General features: G+C 44.9%; 1 protein-coding gene across 2 annotated transcripts in view; it reads right to left on the bottom strand.

Annotated features, from left to right (window-relative positions):
* Positions 1-20456, bottom strand: part of CACNA2D3 (calcium voltage-gated channel auxiliary subunit alpha2delta 3) — a 967057-nt gene that overhangs the window by 448417 nt on the left and 498184 nt on the right. For both annotated transcript variants that reach the window (XM_033210152.1, XM_033210151.1), the window contains exon 10: positions 2844-2933. In XM_033210152.1, the coding sequence (XP_033066043.1) occupies positions 2844-2933 (90 nt within the window). The remainder of the gene's footprint in view (positions 1-2843; positions 2934-20456) is intronic.

Below are 20456 nucleotides of genomic sequence, written 5' to 3'. Positions count from 1 at the left end.
AAGTGTTCCTGGTTAGTAAGTGTGGGTAAACACATTTTTAAAGGTTTGTTCACTGCAGGACTTCTCAAGGCCTTTGATATGCGCAAGTATCTTGTGAGTCTGCAAGAGGAAGATAGCATCTCCCCACCTTGACCACAACCCCCATGTGGGAGTACCTTGGCAGGGCAGCATTAAACTGGGCATGCTATGGGAAATAGTGTCTTAGAGGGGTCTGAGAACAAAGGTGATAGATGGAAAGGATAGACAGAGAAAGGGTACCAGGGCAAGGAACAGAAAACAGAGGAAGATGAAGGGCAGCAGACACTCCTTAGGACTTGGGCAAGGAGAACCAAAGCATTTGTAGTGGGAGCTGTGTCTAGAGACCTGGGGTCTCAGTGGTCACAGTGGGCACTTCTCACCCAGCCCAGCACTGCTGAACGGGATCCAGGTCCTGCCTCATCAGGCTGATTCTCAATCCCAAGAGAAAGGGACCACCAGGCCCGCCTCATGGGTGTGTGACATGCATAGCTGCACAAGATCACACTGAGACAGCTCCACACGTGGTTCAACATTTTGCTGCCATTACCTTAAAATTCTCAATCACTTTCAACAAGAAATCCTGCATTTTCATTTTGCATGGGGCCTTGCAATTTACATGGCCAGTGCAGGGTAATTTCTATCCCCATTATACAGATGAAGAAAATAAGGGTGAGACTGAATCACACTTATTTGCCACACAGCAAACTCTGGCTGAGTCGGGCTTCTCAGCCCAGCCTGCCTTACTCCAGGGGCCACAGACTTAACCATACAACCATCTCCTAACCCTTTCTCTTTCACCACTTAGGCCAGAGAACAGGGAAACAGAAATTCACTGCAGGGCAGCCTTCCAAACAAGGGACTCCACAGGTCAGAGAAGTCTCCCCCGGCTCTGACCACTAGGTTTTTGAGATAAAACGAGAGTGATTTTTCAAATTGTGACAAGTTTTTTCAATATCACTACCTGAAGAGAGCCTGCTGAGATGCAGAGACCCAAGCCCTAAGAAGGCACCTGCCCAGGTTTCAAACCAGAATTTGAAGTGCAGCCTAGTCCTCTGTACTGGCCAGCTGTGTCACTAAAACTATTACTTTGCTGTCAACAGAGACGTACTGTCCAAAACACGGACTCTTACATAAGTGTTTACATCTTGTAGCCAACAGCTCCTTGGAGCTCATGAGGTGACAGGGGCTTTGAATTTGTACTGAGGAAGTTGACTTGGCACCTTCTCTCCTTATTTTTCTCTTCTCCCCTGCAGTCATGACACTGGCTCAGGACTGAGATCTAAATAGTCATCTTCATGGCAACAGGTATTATTGGTAAAACAGAGTCTAGAAATTAGGGCCTAGCCTTTCTTGAGAGGCCAGAATAGCTGAGCAGTAAAAACTCAAGTTTTGGAGTCAGGTGTAACTAACCCACAATACAAGTTATGCACTGTGGAGTGAATGACTCACCTGGCTGGGCCTCTGCTTGCTCACCTGCAAAATGACAACAGCCTGACCTACAGAGCTGCCTGGAGACCAACAGCAGCAAGGCCTTGGGAGCCTCTGCTGGTCTCCCAGCTCCTGCTTGACACCTCAAAGTGATGTTCCTCCATTTAGTGCCTGTTTGTTCTCAGACTATCCCATGCCTTCTTCCTGCAAACCACAGCTCTCAAGCTCCCCAACAGTTTTGACAAGGATCATATAAAGGTGAAAGGAAGCAAGGAAGAAATCAAGGTATTTCTAAGCAATTTCTCTACACTCTCAGGGGATAGGCATTTTCTGGCTATAACTGTGTCTCCTCCATAGTTCCAGCTTCCACAGGTCAGATCCTTCCCTCTATGGTCACAGTTCTTCTTGGGTAGCCTCCTCCCCAGTTCTGTTCCCATCTGAATGGCCACAGTGACTCAGCTCTGATGTCACCCCTCCTGCCTGTTGTACCCCCTGCCCTAGAGAGGAGATGCCTCCTGCTGATGCTAATCTGTGGATTGTTTCATTCTCTGGTTTCTCAGCTTTTCTATCCCTTAGGCCATCGATTGCCTGAATTAAACTCCTACTATTTAAAATACCTTGAGTGGTTTTTATTTTTCTGCTTCTTAACAACTTCATTGCTCTCTCCCTAGTCCAAGTCACCATTTTCTTTACCCAGATAACTTAATGTCCTTGCCCTCTCCTATAGTTGCTTCTAAATACAGCAGCCTGAAAAATGCTATTGAGTTCAAGATTATGTCATTCTCTGCCTAGACCCTCCAATGGCTTTCCACTCCACACAGAGTCAAAGCCCTCATTAGTGTCTCCATGACGCTACTCAATTTGGCTCCTGCTGCTTCCATGGTTTCATACCCTAGCACTCTCTCTTCCCCATTCTGCTCTGGTTTGACCTCACTGGCTGGCACCTGGTTCCCTAGATGACTTAAATGGCCAGTCAATCTCACTCTCCCATCCCATGCCTGTAGATCTGCTCAGTGTCAGCCACAGCTGGCCCACATTTTTTTTTTTGAGACGGAGTCTCCCTCTGTGGCCCAGGCTGGAGTGCAGTGGCACAATCTCGGCTCACTGCAAACTCTGCCTCCCGAGTTCACACTCCTGCCTCAGCCTCCTGAGTAGCTGGGACTACAGGCATCTGCTACTAAGCCCAGCTAATTTTTTGTATTTTTAGAAGAGACGGGGTTTCATTGTGTTAACCAGGATGGTCTCGATCTCCTGACCTCGTGATCCACCCACCTCGGCCTTCCAAAGTGCTAGGATTACAAGCCTGAGCCACAGCGCCCAGCCTGGCCCACAATTTTTTAAAACAACACCCATCTATTCTCCAGGGGATGGGAAAGGCAAATCAAAGAGGAGCTTACATCACTCAGAATGCTGAAGGCCTCATTCAGCGCTATATCCAACATTCCAATTCCTTTGGCAAAAAGTTTGTCCAGATGCTCCCTGAAGTGCTGAAACAACAAAGCAGAAAGTCCATTAGTGTCTGTCCTGTTATGTGAAACACCAACCTTGAATGAATTAGATGTGTGCCATGGTAAGACCAATGATTCTCAGATTCAACCAGTCATAATTTACTTTTTCCTTCTACATTCAAAATATAAGAACTTACTCAATGTAAAATTCACCTTCAATATTCATGGTTTAGCTTCAGTTACAGTTTAGGAAGAAAATCAGTTGAATTCTGGTGAAAAGTATTTAATTCACCTAAAATTGCCACTTTCCTCTCCAGTTTCATTGTTGGTGACTCTTTTCCTCTCCTACTCCTACTCTCCCACTCCTGATCACATTTAGGACTCTGCATATGCACCCCTCCACTGGGAACCCACTCTCAATCCATTCTCTGGCTCTCCTGCCACACTTTCTCCCATCCACTTTTCAAATCTCATATGGCTATAACCCTCTTCTCAGACCACCAGCCTCTGCGACTAGCCTAGAAAGCTTCCTTTGTGACTCCATGCTGCCATCAGGTACTCAGATCCACCTTTCACTGAGCACTGCATAATTAAACTCTGTCCCCACCCAAGACTGTGACATTTCTTAAGACACAGAATTACTCTGTCTTCATGTCTACCATAGTATGATACACACAGAAAGTTCTCAGTAGACAGCTCTAAGAAGCAACGATAAAGACTGGATGATAATATGAAAACTGTGATTATAACAAGAGAGACACAGGCTAGAAATCCAGAAGAGCTCCAAGGAATAAAGAGAACGGGAGTGAGGTTCTTCCAGAGTAGGCCCTAAGACCCTTCTGGCTCTGCAGAAGCTCAGCATCAGCTGGAGGTTAAAGGGGACAAAAGAAAGTAAATGCGAAACCCCACACATTTCTGTTTCTCGACAAAGGGGCAAGAGCGAATTCAGGCTCATGCCCAGGAACAGGTCAGTGCACACAATGCATGTCCAGGAATACATGCATGTATGAGGGACCCAAAAGCTCACACCCAAAGCCCACACCCACGGCCTGGCTTTGCTTTCCAGTCACTACATTCTGAACCCCTTGCTTTTTCTATTGAAAAGGATTATTCTCTCCCCAAAGGCATCCCCACTTTTGTCCACTAGGGAAACTGGCTGGAGGAGTCACCAGGAGGGAGAGGAGCAGGAAGAATGAGCTCATGGAAAATATCCACCTATGATTTACTTGCTAAGAAGGGCTTTCTTTCTCTTACCACGCCCTAAGACCCAACAATGCCCCAAGCATGCCATCAGCACTCAGATGGTGAAACCCATTCATGATGTGTCTAACTGGCCACACTGCCTTAGGACCCCCAAAATGATCATGGATCAAAATGGATCATAGACACAAATCTTAGGGCATGCTGATTGTTCTAAAATGCTGTTCTGTCTCTCCCTGGGTCCCCTTAGAAGCAGTAGGAGCCCCCAGTCATTGAGATGGACAGAAGATCTGCTGGCAAGATGGTGCCAATATGAACTCCAAAGTTTGGGTGGGTTCTTCATGGTAAAAAGGTTTGAATGACACCTGGGCCTAAACATGAATCGAGGCTGAATTTGAAACTAGTGGCTCACCTCAGGCACATATACAACCCACAAGACCCTCTTCCCTGGCCCGCTCCACTTTCATAGCAACCTTGCTTGCCCTCTAGCCCATCAGAGCAGCCACCATTATTGAAGCCTGCCTGGTGTTAGGCCCTTAAAAAAATACAGTGCAACTGAGTCTTCATGACAATCATGTGAGGTTCCATCATCCCACTTTACAGATAGAGAGAATGAGGCTGAAAACTGTGTCCAAATACACATACCACCTAGTTGCCTGGCCCAGGTTTCAATCCAGGTCAGCTTTACCTACTCTAATGCCCTTCCTCTTTCTGCTATATACCTGTTGTTTCTCTAAATTAGCAAAATAAAAGTTTGGTTTTTTTTTTGTTGTTGTTTTTTTTTTTGAGCATCTTGTATGCCAGGCACTTGCCATGGGCTTGACATGTACCTGGGCAGTCTGGCTCCAGAATGTTCACTTTAATCTCCGTTCCTGGGTGGAAGCTAAGTCTTCAGGGGATGATCAAATGGCTTGAGTGATGGGGGAGAAGAATGCTGAGGGCCAGGGAACTAGGTAAACCTCAGGGCCAGGAGCCAAGCTTTGTGCTTCTCTTTCCTTCCTGCCCTGTTCTCAAGGCCCATCAGGATGCCAAGTGCATGGCGGGTCCTCCAGGAATGCTTGGTGAACAAATCTAGGCAATTAACCGAGTCTAAGAAAGCCAGGCGTCCCAGCTGCAGTTGGGCAGGAGGGGAGTCTGCCTTCATCAACAACTATCCCCCCATGGAAATCAGGATTGTGACCACCATGGGGACTTAGGCTCTGAAAGTGTCAACTCGCGGTGGTCCCCACACCCTCCTGCACCCACCTAGGGATACGGAGCATGATGAAACACCCATCACACAGCTCACTGAGAGGCTGGTCATTAACTGGCCTAGATTCACAAAGCTGTGGCCAGACTCTGCCTTTACAAGTTCATTCTACTTGCCTGATGTCATTTCTGCCAAATGCCTTTAATTGTACTCAGTCACGCAAGTTAACACAGCTTTTTTTCTTTTTTTGAGACAAAATAGTCTCGCTCTGTCACCCAAGCTGGAGTGCAGTGGCATGATCTCGACTCATTGCAAGCTCCGCCTCACGGGTTCACGCCATCTTCCTGCCTCAGCCTTCCGAGTAGCTGGGACTACAGGTGCCCACCACCATGCCTGGCTAATTTTTTGTATTTTTAGTAGAGACGGGGTTTCACCGTGTTGGCCAGGATGGTCTCAATCTCCTGACCTTGTAATCCGCCCGCCTCGGCCTCCCAAAGTGCTGGGATTATAGGCATGAGCCACCAGGCCCAGGCTACACAGCATTTTTTAAAATAACCTGCACAAAATTTAATTTTTCTTTTCATCTATGTGTAGCTTATATGGCACTTCAGGCAATGGTTGATTTTTTACAGTTGGACATTTAGATCAAATGTAACAACATGTTACGGAGTTCCCTTCAATTCGCTTTTATAACAATGTCAGTTGTGAATTTGACTTTTCCTGGTACAAATCTGGTCCATATATCAGATGGAAAAACTATTTTCTCAAGTTAAGGACTCCCAAATGATGCCACCGATAAAGGACTCTTTGTGTTTCTTTCTCCCTCCTCTCTCTCTCATGTCCAAACTCCCTCTTCTCCTCCACACCCTGACCCAGATCACCAACCTCGTCTTCGGAGCTGCATTTAGCCCTCTGCCCAACTCTTCTACACAAAACCAGCTCTTGTCTCCCAGGGAACTATCTCCCATGATGTGTCCTCCATTAAGAGCTGCTCTGTCCAGTTAGGTAGCCTTGAGCCACACGTAGAATTTAGATTTAAATTTAATTATCAATAAAATTACCTGACATTAAAAACACAGTTCCTCAGTAGTGCTAACCTCATTTCAAGTGCTCATTAGCCACATTTGGCTGGTGGCTACTGCACTGGACACTGCCAGTTAATGAACATGGCCATCACTGCAGAAAGTGCGACTGGACAGCACTGACCCAGAGACAAGGGTTAAAATGGACCTTCCTTCCCTCAAGCCATGGACTAATGGTGACTCAGAGGAAGGTCTAAGGCCTGGACCCAGGGACATGTGCGAGTTTTGTCTGCCCAGCAACAATTCCCCTTCTTCGGATTTTCCTTCTCTTCCACCAACCCATAATTCACATGATTTGAGAGAAGCTAATGTTTCTCTCCCTCCCACCCTCCCAGATCAAGGAGTGGGACGACTTATCAGACCTTTCCAGTCTATGAATTCCACCCCAAGGGCCACAGTCGTGCATGGGCAGTGAGCCAATTCCTGGACTTCTGCTGGCATGTGGGAGGAAGGACTCTCTCTTTCCATGCGGACTGCTGAGAGGAAGCCGAGGGCTGCCAGCAATCATCCTGCCACCGCACAGGAGGTGCTCACCTGAATGAAGGTAACAGCCGCCGAGAGCGAAGCCCACATGGAGGAGCCAGGACAGGATGGCGACAACAAGGCTTGAGCCCCTAGATCCAGGCATGCCTGGCCTTTTAGGTAAGTGAATCAATACCTTTGCTCCTCTGCTTAACCAGTTTTAGCTGATGTAGGCCACTTAATTGAAAAGATCCCTTATGATTACCACAACCAAACCAATGACCCTAGCTGCCAAAACCATACCTCATGAAAGCTTCCCCTGCATTAAAATGATCTTCCTCTTCTCCTCTATGCCCCTCTTCCCCTTCTTAATCACAGCCATTATACGGTGCGATCCCTTTACCACACCTGTGATAGACTGAACACAGCACTTTATACACAGCAGACTCTCAGTGCCCAAGGCTTTAACAGCCGGTGCTTTGACGACCCATGGCACGGAGAAATTTGTGATTTTGCTGATGATCAATCCCAACCACATGCACCCCAAGGGTTGTGTCTGGAAGCGAAGGAAGGGGCCTGGCTGACTGCCCTGTATCGTCTTCATTACTACAGATTTCTTTTTCTCTGCTCCCAGTTGTGGTCATTGTAAGATCCAGAAATTGTTATGTTTACTGCCATCATATCATTGCTATTGTGTGGAGGCAATTGGTGTATACGCCCTATGAACTCAGGTTTAAAAAAAAAAAAACTGGTCGGCGCGGTGGCTCATGCCTATAATCTCAGCACTTTGGGAGGCGGAGGCAGGCAGATCATGAGGTTAAAAGATCGCAACCATCCTGGCTAATACAGTGAAACCCCATCTCTACTAAAAATACAAAAAAAAATTAGCCGGGCATGGTAGCGGGCGCCTGTTGTCCCAGCTACTCGGGAGGCTGAGGCAGGAGAATGTCATGAACCCATGAGGCAGAGCTTGCAGTGAGCCGAGATTGAACCACTGCATTCCAGCCTGGGTGACAGAGTGAGAGTCCATCTCAAAACAAACAAACAAACAAACAAAAAACTGAACTGGGGGTCAGAAGACTGAATTCTAGTGCTGGTGATACCATTTACCAACTGAACCCCCAAGACAAGTGGCTTTAGTTCTCTGGCTTCAATTTTGCCTGCTGTGAAATGGGGATGGGAAAGAACCCGAGTAGTGGGTGGGGTAGTGAGAGCATCAGTGCCTCAGAACAGCAGGCAGGACTTCCTTCCAATTCCTGCTCTGACATTCACCCTCTCTACAAGTCTGAGTAAGACACTGTCTTATCTGTGCCTTCATTTCCCTCTGATACTTGGGGATACTGGGTTGACCTCTCCCTGGGGGACCTGAAAAAAGAAGTCATCTGAAAGAATTTTGGTGACAGAAAAAAAAGTGAGACTTTCATTTCACATTCACTAAAAGAAAGGACTGTCTTCAACATGCGAAAATTAAAACAGACTACATCTCCAGCATTCTCTATGGCCACTTCTTGGGTTGCAACTTTATAATCTAATAGACCCTAGAAAAGGACTTATTTTGCCTTTCAAGGGCCAGGTTTGCTTAAATGGATAGAGACATGTAGCTGACTTCACTGACCCCAGGACCCGAGTACCTCAAGGGCACAGCTACAGAAGGGAAGGCTCCAGATCACCCAAGTCAGGGAGACGCTCAACAGCTGTGTACCAAAAGGTGGCCAGTTCTCATTATTTTTCTCAATTAAAATAAACTGTTTATTGGAAATGGTGACAGTCCCATTTTATTATTAAACCTCAATAAAGGAGGAGGAGGGTGGCTCTTTATCTTTGCTTCAGGCGACACATGCAGCATATGCTGCTGCCCAGGAAAAACCCTTGTTTCCAAAGCAATTAGTGCAGCTTAATGCCTGGGGAGATGAGCCCACGCTGACGCCACCACTCCCTGTGCCCAAATGCCAGCAGCACAGCCACATCCGCTTATCTCTGACAAACAGCCACAACGTTCAGGCCAGCGGAGGATCCCGGTAAAATAAGCCTCTCCTTCACCGGCATTCAGTTTAGTTGAATCATACTGATGACTCTCTGTGATCATAGCAATCATGTTTGTTCCTGTCTATGTAATTGTAACAAACGTTTGAGTCCTTCCAATCAAGAGCAAGGTGTCAAACGGACATCAGTGGACAAAACAAGCCCTTGAGAGCTGGTGGTCCTGGCTGGGAGTACAGCCACTATTTGGAAGGAAGGCTAATGGCCATCTATCAGTGACACCCATCAGGGTCATTCAAATACTGCAGACATGAATTTCATACCCATTAGGAGTGGACAAAGGTTGCTGCAGCAACTCCCCCATGGAAAGACTTCAGAAATCGCCTCACCAAGTCCTCCAAGGGCAGCCAATACTGGCAGAGTGACAACTGTATGCTAGGCACCTCATGCTTTTTGTACATTGCTTGATCCTCCTAACACCCCTAAAAGAGAGGTACTATTACATTCTTATTTTACATGTAGGCCAAGGACACTAGAAAGCTCAAGACGGCAGACTGGGTTTCAAAGTGCTGAGTCCCATATCTGAAATCCTATGCAATAGGGCCCCTTCCCAGCACCCAGGGCCCAGCTTTCTATGTCCCTGATAAAGTACAGCATGCAGGTGGGTGCAGAGACTTTAGGTTCGTGTGCAAAGCTAAGATCCCGTGCAGGGCTGGTTTTGAGGGGATGTGACATATGCAGTGGCCCAGGGTCCCATTTTCAGAAGGACTCAGGGTTTGATTTAATGCTTTGCTACTATTGTCCTGAAATTCTTTATAATTGTATTTTTGAATCTGTGATTTGTAAGTGAAATCCAGTGGAGCAATGGAGCCTGCCTGTGAGCAGAGGAGATACCTGAAAGATGGTGTCTGTGGCTCCTTGCTGCCCTGTTCGCATGCAGCACAGAATTCTGGTGTGCCGCTACAGTGCAGGTGTCTCAAATGGACTTCACTTTAATAGATCACTTTGCACTGTTGCTGTCAGGTAGCTCAAGCTCACTGTAAAATTAAAATTAAGGCACTAAAGGTTAAGAGTATTCTGTAGAGCCTCTTTGATTTTCAGTTCTATCAGTAAACAGATACAGGATTGCCTGCTTTCTCCTAAAACAGAGATGTGGCTCCTATAGGCCTAAATGATGAGCAGGATCCCAACAGCCGTGTCTACCCTATTCTGATGCCAAACTCCTCAGTGAGACTTCCAGATAAGGCTCACAGGGTTCCACTACTACTCTGTTCCAACCCCAAAGTGCAGAAGCCCATTTTTTCAGAGGCTCAAAGGGTGCCCACATCTGTCCTCCCCGCTGATTTGGATATTACACCACAAGATTATCTGATATAAATCTGGACACCTCCTCTTGATCTAATTCCTCCTGACAACACATGCACACCCAACCCTAACCTCAACCCGGGACGAGTCTCCCATATACCTGTTTAGTCTGAGAACTCCCTTGGCTGACTTTTAGAGCCTCTTTGGGGCAAATCTCTCAGGGATGTTAGGGTGATGCAGAACCAATATATTTTATAGATAAGGCACCTATCTTATGACATGGCTACCACCAAGCCTGGCTTCCAGTAAATCAGACTGTCATTTGATTCCCATGGGAAGAAGTGACATGGTATTTCTCAAAGAAGAAGACAGAATGGCTGAAGAAAGCTGGTAGGAAGGAGGCAGGCCCAGTTGTTTGCAATTTGGGGGAGACAGTACAGACACCGATAGAACGGCATCTGAGCCATTCCCCATTTCTCCTTCACGTGTGTGTAACAAATTGATGTGTCTGAAGGTAGCAGCTGTTTAATGCCAGTGCCAAATTAGAGAAAAGATAGATCTCCTGTGTGAACAATGAACGTTATTTCATCCAGGTAGTCAGATTAGCTACATTCTCATTTCAATGGAAAAAGCACTAATTATTTCATGCAGATGATGGTGATGAGCTCAGAATTAGCAATTCTCTACAACTGGGAAATACCTAAAGTGGAACGGCCCGTCTACCAAAGTAGAGCATATTTCCAAGTAACCGCTGAGAAGGAGGGACATGATGATTACCATGCTCGTGAGCAAGGCCAGCTCCAAGAGGAGCCATATTACAAGAGCTCATCGTCCTTCTTGTGAGGTCACACGGACTTGTCAGTGTATCTTAGGGAACTAGGCTTTGTGAACCCTTGAAAGCCTGGGAAAAGCTGAAGCCCAGTGCTATATGGACAGGACGCCTGTGTTGTGTCTCTGCATGGCATGGCAGTGTGCATACACAGTAGGCCTCACCCTTCATGTCTCTCTGACATTTCCGAAGGTCTCCATTTATCCTTTATGAACTTCATGAAAATCTTGACTTGATTCAAATGTGTTTCTTGGAGGAAGAATGTTTTCAGTGGCTGCGGCGTGCCAGGGTAGACAGAAGTCAGTTTCAGTTCATTACAAACACAGTGCCAGCTCTGAGGATGCTTCAGCTCAGAAGAGGTGTGCATTGATAACCAGCACCCAGGGGGAATGTGATGCAGACCAGTGCTGTGGGTGCCAGCGTACTCATCTGCATCAAACCATCACCTCACAGTCACACCTACAGTTCTTTGCACTCAATGCAAAGCTACGGCCCAGGATCGGGGAGCAGTGTGTGCTGAGACACAGGTTAGGAGTCATACTGGCCACTCAGTGGTTGCTACATTCATTTCTGGGACAGCTCAGCAAAGAAATGTGACCCCAGGGACAACTAAATTTGGACATTTTCTGTATGAGCACTTGGAAGATTTGTAGAGTTTATAAAACTTGTATTCAATTAAAATGTGTTTGTTTCAATGATCTCTGTATTTTGCCAAGCTTAATTACATATGGGTATTAAACTTAATTGTCTGAATTTCTTCCACTCTAATTCAAGTCTCTGAGTAAACAAATAAGGCACTGTGTGTGTGCGCATATACATATATATGTATGTATGTATGTATCAACATTAATTTGACCAGTCCTCTACTAGTGAAAACTTAAATTGTCAGTATTTTATGTTTTCAACATTACTACAGTAAACATCTTTGTACTCACATTATAGTGCATATGTGTAGTAAGATAATTATAACAACCTCATGGAAGACAAATAATTGAGCCAAAATTTTCTTCATTTTTACCATGCAGAGTGACTATGAGGAGTTAATGAGATAACGTAGACAGAGTGCTTCATACAGAGATCAGTATATAGTAGGCACTCAGTAAACACTAAATCTTATTAGTAGGGCACCTGTGGCTTGCAATGCCTTATAGCACTGTATTTTTAGTCTGTTAAAAAACCCTAACTCTACCTACAGTAAAAGGAAAGTAATTGGCTCCTAGAATGAGAAGACGAAGTACAGCTGCCTCAGTGAAGGAAGGGACAGGGGACCCAGTGAGGGCCTCAGGGCGCAGTCTCTCTTCTCTATTTTATCTCCTGGCTCTACTTGGTTTCAGTCCCCCAGCAAGCGCTTGAGCACACAGCTGCCTACATCAGTGGTCTCACATCCTTCTAGCTCAGCCTGCCCACTGGCAAGAGCTAGGGTTGCCAGATAAATATAGGATGCCCAATTAACTTTGAATTTTGGATACATAACAGTGAATATAATAAAAATATATTCTTTGCTTATTTGAAATTTAAAGTTGAGTGCCCTGTTTGTTTTGCAAAATCTGGCAACTTTGCCCAAGAGCAGTTTCAGCAATATTGCTATCAGAAAAGTCCCCAGAAATACTCTGATCAGGCCAACTTAGGTTGTGTGTCTGGGTCTGAGCCAATCAGGTGGCCAGAGAATGGGACCTCTGACTTATTCAGGTCTGGATCACATGGCCACATCTGAACTTGAGGTTGTGGTGGGAAGAAATGGGGAAAGTCCTACCTGACTTCACCAAATGGGTTTTCTAAGGACAGAGGGATTTCATGGAAAGGAGGGGAGAGAGGAGTGTTGGACGGCTAAGAACAGTCGACTTATAAGCAGCTTCTCAGAAGAGGTACAGCCTTTTAGTGACAGTAGCAAGGTCCATATTCTAGAAAAACATGCAGATACAGGCCAGGGGAGCAGAGGTGTCCCCAAGCACGTGCACTTCCACATGCACACTCACACTGCACTCATTTCCTCCATAGCAGCATGTGGGGGCAGACATATATGTAGTGAGAAGATCAGATAAAGAAAAAATGGTAGCTTTTCCCAGGGAAAATCACAATATACTTCTTAAAAGTTAGAAAAAAAGCGTTTCTAGAAAATAGGTGGTCCAGGGATGTTTTCAGGCCCAGCAGAAAGACAGTGCCCAAGACAGAAGGGAAGAGACTGCTACCTTCAACTAATATTCTCCAGGTCCCCTCTACACACCAGCCTTCGCTCTGAGCACTCATCAGTTCAATCCTCACAACAATCCCCAGACAGAAGGTAGATACTCTTATTACCCTCCTTTTAAGAATGAGAGAATGAATTCACATCACTTGACTAGGTCTCACAGATAATAAATGGTAGAGCTGGGACTTACATCCAAGCATTTGGTCTCTAAAAAAGTTTTTTTTTTTTTTTTTTACCAGAAACTTTTTATATTATAAATTTTTAATCATCAATTTACAGTCAATCTTGTTTTATCAATACCCTGGCACCATCTACATCAACGTCCCTTTTGGCAGCCAACCTCCAAAATGGCCTCCAAAGATTCTCACCCACTGATACGCAGACCCTTGTGTTGGGCCCTCTTACATTACACCAGGGTTGGTCTCTGCAACCAAGAGAATATCGTAGAAATGATGGTATGCCACCTGCAAGATTAGGTTGTAAGTAACACTACGGCTTCTATCACAGTTGCTTGTCTGATCTCTCTTGGATACTTCCCTCTAGAGGAAGCCAACTGCTTTGCTGGAAGCAGCCCTGGGGAGGTACCATGGAGTAAGAAACTGAAGCTTCCAACCAACAGCTGTTAGGGAACTGAAGTCTCTTTCCAAGAGCCATATGGATTAGCTTAGACATGGATCTTCCATCCTAACCAACCCTCGGAAGACCAGCCCCCAGCCTACATCCCGAATGCAACCTCACTAGAGACTCTGAGCCAGAACAACCCAGCCAGGCTACTCCTGGGTTCTTGAGTCCAGGAACTATATGAGATAATAAATGTTTGTTGTTGTAAGCCTATGGTCCCCAATCTTTTTGGCACCAGAGACTGGTTTCATGGAAGACAATTTGTTCAAGGACAGGGGTGTGGGGAGGTAGCAGGGGGATGGTAGCAGGGGAGTGAAACTGTTCCACCTCAGATCATCAGGCATTACTTAGATTCTCATAAGGGGTGCACAACCTAGATCCCTTGTATGCATAGTTCACAATAAGGTTTGCACTCCTGGGGAGAATCCAATGCTGCTGCTGGCAGATCTGAGGCAGAGCTCAGGTGGTAATGCTTGCTCACTCACCCACTACTTATCTCCTGCTATGCAGCCTGGTTCCTAACAAACCAGAGACCAGCCTGTGGGTTAGGGACCACTGTTTTAGCTATTAATTTTAGGGGTAATTTGTTCCACTAGAGCAGATAACTAATATACTCATCTAGATTATTGTGAAGCACATCCCAGATATCATATTATTTCATCTGTAAACATTTTAAAAACAAACCACAATACATGTTTCACTTTATGTCAGAGTTACCCAGTTTGAATGAGGATTTACATAAGATCTACTCATTGTGATTGGTTGAGATATCTCTTAAGTCTCTTATTCTAGAGTTCCCACTCCATTATTTTTCTCACAGGTTTTGTTGAAATAACTTGTTGGTCATGAAGAGCATTCCAGAATCCAGATTTTACTGATTGTATTCCTGAGGTGTCATTTAACATGTTCTTCTGTCCCTCTATTTTAGTAAATTGATAGTGAGATTGAGCAGTTTGATTGGATTCAGATTTGACTACATATTTAATTATTTATTTGATATTATTTATTTATTTAGTATTTGGTATTCATTCATGATGTTTTTACTTCCCTCCAACAAATGAGTAGTAGTCTCCTTGCAATGGTGGTAGTCATCAATGCCCAGATTCATTAATTCATCAGAAGCTGCACCATAGTGATATTTTAATTTCATCATCTCTCTTCATTTATTAGATAACCAATTTCTGCAAAGAAGTGCTTCCTCTTTTGCACTATTAAGTCAGCTGAAGAACCACTTGTAGAAGAAAATTGGATAAACATTAGCTGCCCTTCATTTCTTTATTGGTTTTCAAAATAAAGATTGTTCTGAAGGTGATCAATGAGAATCTCCCACACGCTTTTTTTTTTTTTTAGTATCATCAATGGCTTTTCTGCTTCACCATTTTAGTATCAGCATGGGTCGTAACATATATGTTTCTAAATGTTGATGATTTTTGTGTATTTTTTTGGGGGAGGGGTGGAGGGATGTTTAATTTATCCCATCTTTGGTCAGTGGGAGCTGCTTCTCTTCAGGCTTGATACCAAGTCCCCATACAGTAGTTGATAGCTTCCTGCTACCACAATAAGCAAGAGGTTACAGGCTCATCTTGTTCATCTTCTGCCCCTAACCTAGAATCGGCCATTTCTCTAAGGAACCAAGAAATTCACCATTCTTAACCATTTACACTCTATTACCTCTGCATTTTCCTTGAGCATACACCTGGGGAATGAGGAGGAATAGAAAAAATAACTGAAGAGGGCCAAGTAAACGGGCAAAGAAGAAAAGTGATAATATGGCCATCTAAGAAGCTTACACAAAACGTGGTGCAAATCTTACTCCAAAAATCTGACAGGCAAAGTGACAAGTAAACACAGTGGGGAAGCACTTGCTAGACCCTGGTCTGGAATTTACTCCAAGAACAGGAAACATGGTGAGGGATAGATTGGCATTAGAACAATTTGATGAAATAGGCAGGAGTTTCATGCTTGAGTGAGACAGGCTCTGCCCTGGGCCAGTACCATAGTGAGAATTCAAATTCTATCCTCAGCAATGGAAGGGGCCTCCAAGGACACCCATTAGGTACAACATCCTCTGGTCTAAGTGAAGTGAAGTCTGCCTATGCTAGCCCCACATCTTTCCTACCAAAGACTCTCCTTCCCTTTCCTCATGGTACACATTTTATCCCAATATCCTTGCAGCATTCACTGAGTCACCAAATGGTTATTAAGAAGCCATGCTGTGCTTGATCAATCGAACAAGAGGAGACCCGGTCTCTTCCTGCAGAGTTCACAGGCCAGTGGAGAGAGATCTCAATCAATAAGCACACAGCTACATGAAGGAGTAGCAAGTACCATCAGGGGGAGGCTCATGGTGATTTGGTAGTATATTTGGTAGTATAAAACGCGGCACTAAAGGAGGGCCTGGAAGTAAAGGCAGGGCTGCTAGAGAATGAGATTTGTAGGTGGAGAAATAGTGTTTGTAGGTACCAAGGCGCTTGGGTAGGAGGAAACAGAGCATATACAAGTAATTGTAACAAAGTCATGGAATCCAGAGCAAAGAAAGGAAAAAGGAACACGGCACACCATGAGTCTGGAAATGCAGCAAGGAGCCAGACTCAGCAGGAACTTCCAGGCATTTAATGTGTTCACTAAGTTATTGGCTGAAGTGGTTGTTTAAGGATCAAGAGGCCTTAAGACTCAGAGGTAAGATGGAATGACAGGCTGTAGGTTCATAATATGGGATAGAAAGCCTTCTCAGGGACCCTTAGATTAGCAGCAGTGGACCATGAGTAACCAGAAACATGGACCTCAAGGAACAAGGCAAGAGAGGCCCAGAGTCATTCACAGGCTATAAAACCAAACAGCTGTAATTCACAAGAAATGGAAACATGGATTTTCATCCTCAGGACATGAAATGAGTGCTCCCATTACAGAAAATTAAGGTTCAGTCACTACCAAGGGAAACAAAACAGCAGAGAAATCTCTGCAACAAAGACTTTTATGATACACCAATACAAGAAACTTTTTTCTTTTTTGAATTCACTGTTGGAAGATTAAAGATATAGCTTGTTAAAATATCCAAGTCATTTTTCTGAAGCAAAACACCTCTTTACAAATGTACAGTCTACCTGGCAGGTAAAAATGCAAATTAATAAACATAGCGTCCACTGTAAGATGTCTGTGGCTATAAGTCACAGGTCAACTAAACATCCACTGTGACCCTGATCCACTTAGTGGAGATAGTCTCATGACATTTATTGTTTGTATCCACCTGTGAATGTGGCCAGGCTGCTTGTCATGTCTAGTCATGGGAGTGGTCCATTTTCACAGCAGTTCACCAAAACCCTTCCCTGTATCCCTAAGCCCCAGGAAATACAGGGGCCCCTCCTCTGCACAGACTGCTTATCCCAGCAATGCAGGACTGTGGGGGGTAATAAGGCGGTCCAGTCTTATCTGCCACTACGGACTGGTAGGTCATTTCAGCTGGCTGAAAAACTAAGTTTTAAATGGGGTGATCAGCAGGTAGCCATCCTCAGATTCATCAGCTGGTCTTATCCCTTCCCAGAGCTGGCTCTTTCTCAGTTATCAGGGCTTCTTCCTAGCGTCCTTATCTACTTTTCAGCCTGGTAGGCGGTAGATTTCATGAGTATAATTGACATATCTCTACTCACCTCTAATTGAATTTAAAGGAACTTGAGAAAGAAATCGTTATTCCCATCACAGAGAAATCAGCAAAATATGCTAATCATCTGAGATCTGGACAATACTCTTCACAAAGATAATAAATGTGGGGGCTAGAGAAGGTCTTTCACTTGGGGTTCAGGCCTTCCATGGGCCTCCCTGACTTTACTTCCATAAAACCAACTTGGCCTTTTCCTCTGTTGCTCACAGTCCTTGGGCTGCTTCTGATTCCAGGTAGACTACGATTATGAGTCTAGAAAAAAATGATTAATGTCAGAGCAACAGCTGGGAGAATCCATGAGACGGTTTCCTCAGTCAATCAGGAGAAGGCCCTGAAGCCAGCCCAGATCAAAGATGTCTGACCAGGAAACACCAGGCCATTTAGGGAAAAGAAATTCTCCTTCAACAGGGCGTGCTCTATGGAACAAACCTTATCAGCTCTGCTGATTTTCAGCTGTAAGCCCTCACTTCCCTCTCTTCCTCACTTCCTTCCCCTTCCTCTTCCCAAGGGGAGCAGAGGAAGGGGAAGGAAGCCAACCCTGGGACAGCCAACTAGCAGAATGAACAGAACTGGTGTGAATCTCAACTCCTGGGATAGACTATGGGGGCACTGACATTCTTTCTTTAAATCTCTTCCTTTTAATATAGTCCTTGTGTGCATGTGTACAGCACCAGGAACAAGTTAATATGATGCATGATCTTTTTCAAAAGATAAAACAAGCATCCCTTTAACAGTATGTATGCTGAATTCATTTATTTAAAACAGAAAATGCCACATAACTCCAATATGTGATTCTGGAATAGGCACTGAATTTTTTTTCACTCTTCTCTCTCCACATCCTGCCAAAATCTGAATTTTCAAGGTGGTGTCACATATTAAAGATGGCAATTCTTATCCAAGTTTGAAAAGATTCTTCTCTGCACTCTACCCCCTTTCTGAGACCAAGTCAGCAAAGAGCCTGGATAGTCCTGGACCCCAGGCCTCATCATTCCATATTTCTCATTTTATGGAAACTCCTCATTTGAGCACAAAAGCAGGCACACTAAATTAACAAAATGGCCCTTCCAGTTGGCATTTTAGAAGAAAAATGATTCCACTGCTGAATGATTATAAGTGACACACCGAGGATCTTGCAGACAAAGACAAAAGAGCACCTGGCTAAGGTGACCCTATCTGTGGAGAGAAGTCATTCACAGTCTGAGTCTCTGGAAGTGGGACATAAATTGACATGTAGAAATTGAAAGAGAGTTATTTGAAAGCTGCTTAGCAAAGATCATTCAAATAACCTCCTGAAGCACAAATACAGTCTGAGAAAGGGTTGACAATTAGAAACATGTGACTCAAAAACATAGCTAAGCCCTATGCATCCCCACACACAGAACCACATGCACAGAGTACAGTCAGGTGTAACATGTATTTCAGTCCAGCTAGGCTGTATTCACACTTTGCTCAGGTGGAGCTCTGACTTTGACACAAACTCTCAAAGGTTATTTCTGCACGAGGCTTGGCTGAGTCCCTCAATTAGGACAAACCCCCAGATACAGCACTCACAGACACATTCTCTCCTGGATTCTGGGATAAGACTGAGACATGAATGCCGCCTACAAACTTGCAAAGGGGGTGATACTACATTTGGTGAAAAGAAGTCAGGGATTAGAGAAGAGGTGTTTGAAAAAAAAAAAAACCAGGCCAGGTGTGGTGGCTCACTCCTGTAATCTCAGCATTTTGGAAGGCCAGGGAGGGTGGATCACCTGACGTCAGGAGTTCGAGACCAGCCTGGCCAACACGGTGAAACCCCTTCTCTACTAACAATACAAAATTAGTCAGGCATGGTGGCACATATCTGTAATCCCAGCTACTTGGGAGGCTGAGGCAGGAGAATCACTTGAACCTGGGATTCGGAGGTTGCAGTGAGTCAAGATCATGTCACTGCACTCCAGTCTGGGTGACAAGAGTGAAACTCCGTCTCAAAAAAAAAAAAAAAAAGGAAAGTAAAAAAGATCCAAAACACGGGTCCTGGAAAATTCTGAAATACAGAAGCCAGATATAGTCAGAGCTAGTCTGTCAGATGCTTCAGTTTTCAAACAAACCTGCATTAACACCCATCACCCAGCTCCCACCAGATCAGAGTCTTGAAGTGGGTAGGGCATTGAAATGGGATTTTTTTTTTTTAAGCACTGTGATTCTACTGCTACACTGCAAATTAAAATCCTCTGCTTTAAGGAGTATAAAATTAAAAGGAGCCACTTATCCTGAAAGAAGCAAAAATGAAAGATAACCAAGTAAAAATTTAAGGCATGTATCCCAATCATTGCAAAGTACTTGGCAGGTGTTTTGGGTTAAATTGTGTTCTACAAAAGACATGTTGAAGTCCAAACCCCCAGTACCTTAGAATGTGATCTTATTTAGGACAGGGCCATTGCTAACATAATTAATTAATATGAAGTCACTGGGATGGGCCCCTTATCTAGTATGACTGGCATTTTTACAAGAGACACACAGCCATACACAGGGAGAATATGACCATATGAAGACAGAGACAGAGACTGCAGTGATGCATCTAGAGACCAAGGAAGGCCAAGGATTGATGGCCACCAACAAAGGCTAGAAGAGGCAATGAAGGAATCTCCCTTGCAGGCTTCCAAGGAAGCATGACCTGCCCACACCTTGGTTTCAAACTTCTAGCCTCCAGAACTGTAAGACAATATACTTCTGTTGGTTTTTTTGTTGTTGTTGTTGTGTTTTTTTTTTTTTTTTTGAGGCGGAGTCTTGCTCTGTCGCCCAGGCTGGAGTGCAGTGGCCGGATCTCAGCTCACTGCAAGCTCCGCCTCCCGGGTTCATGCCATTCTCCTGCCTCAGCCTCCCGAGTAGCTGGGACTACAGGCGCCCGCCACCTCGCCTGGCTAGTTTTTTGTATTTTTTAGTAGAGACGGGGTTTCACCGTGTTAGCCAGGATGGTCTCGATCTTCCGACCTCGTGATCCGCCCGTCTCGGCCTCCCAAAGTGCTGGGATTACAGGCTTGAGCCACCGCGCCTGGCCTACTTCTG

This window comes from Trachypithecus francoisi, unplaced genomic scaffold (genome assembly GCF_009764315.1).
Source record: "Trachypithecus francoisi isolate TF-2019V2 unplaced genomic scaffold, Tfra_2.0 Lachesis_group0, whole genome shotgun sequence".
NCBI lineage: Eukaryota > Metazoa > Chordata > Mammalia > Primates > Cercopithecidae > Trachypithecus > Trachypithecus francoisi.
This window is presented reverse-complemented; position numbering and strand designations above follow the sequence as displayed.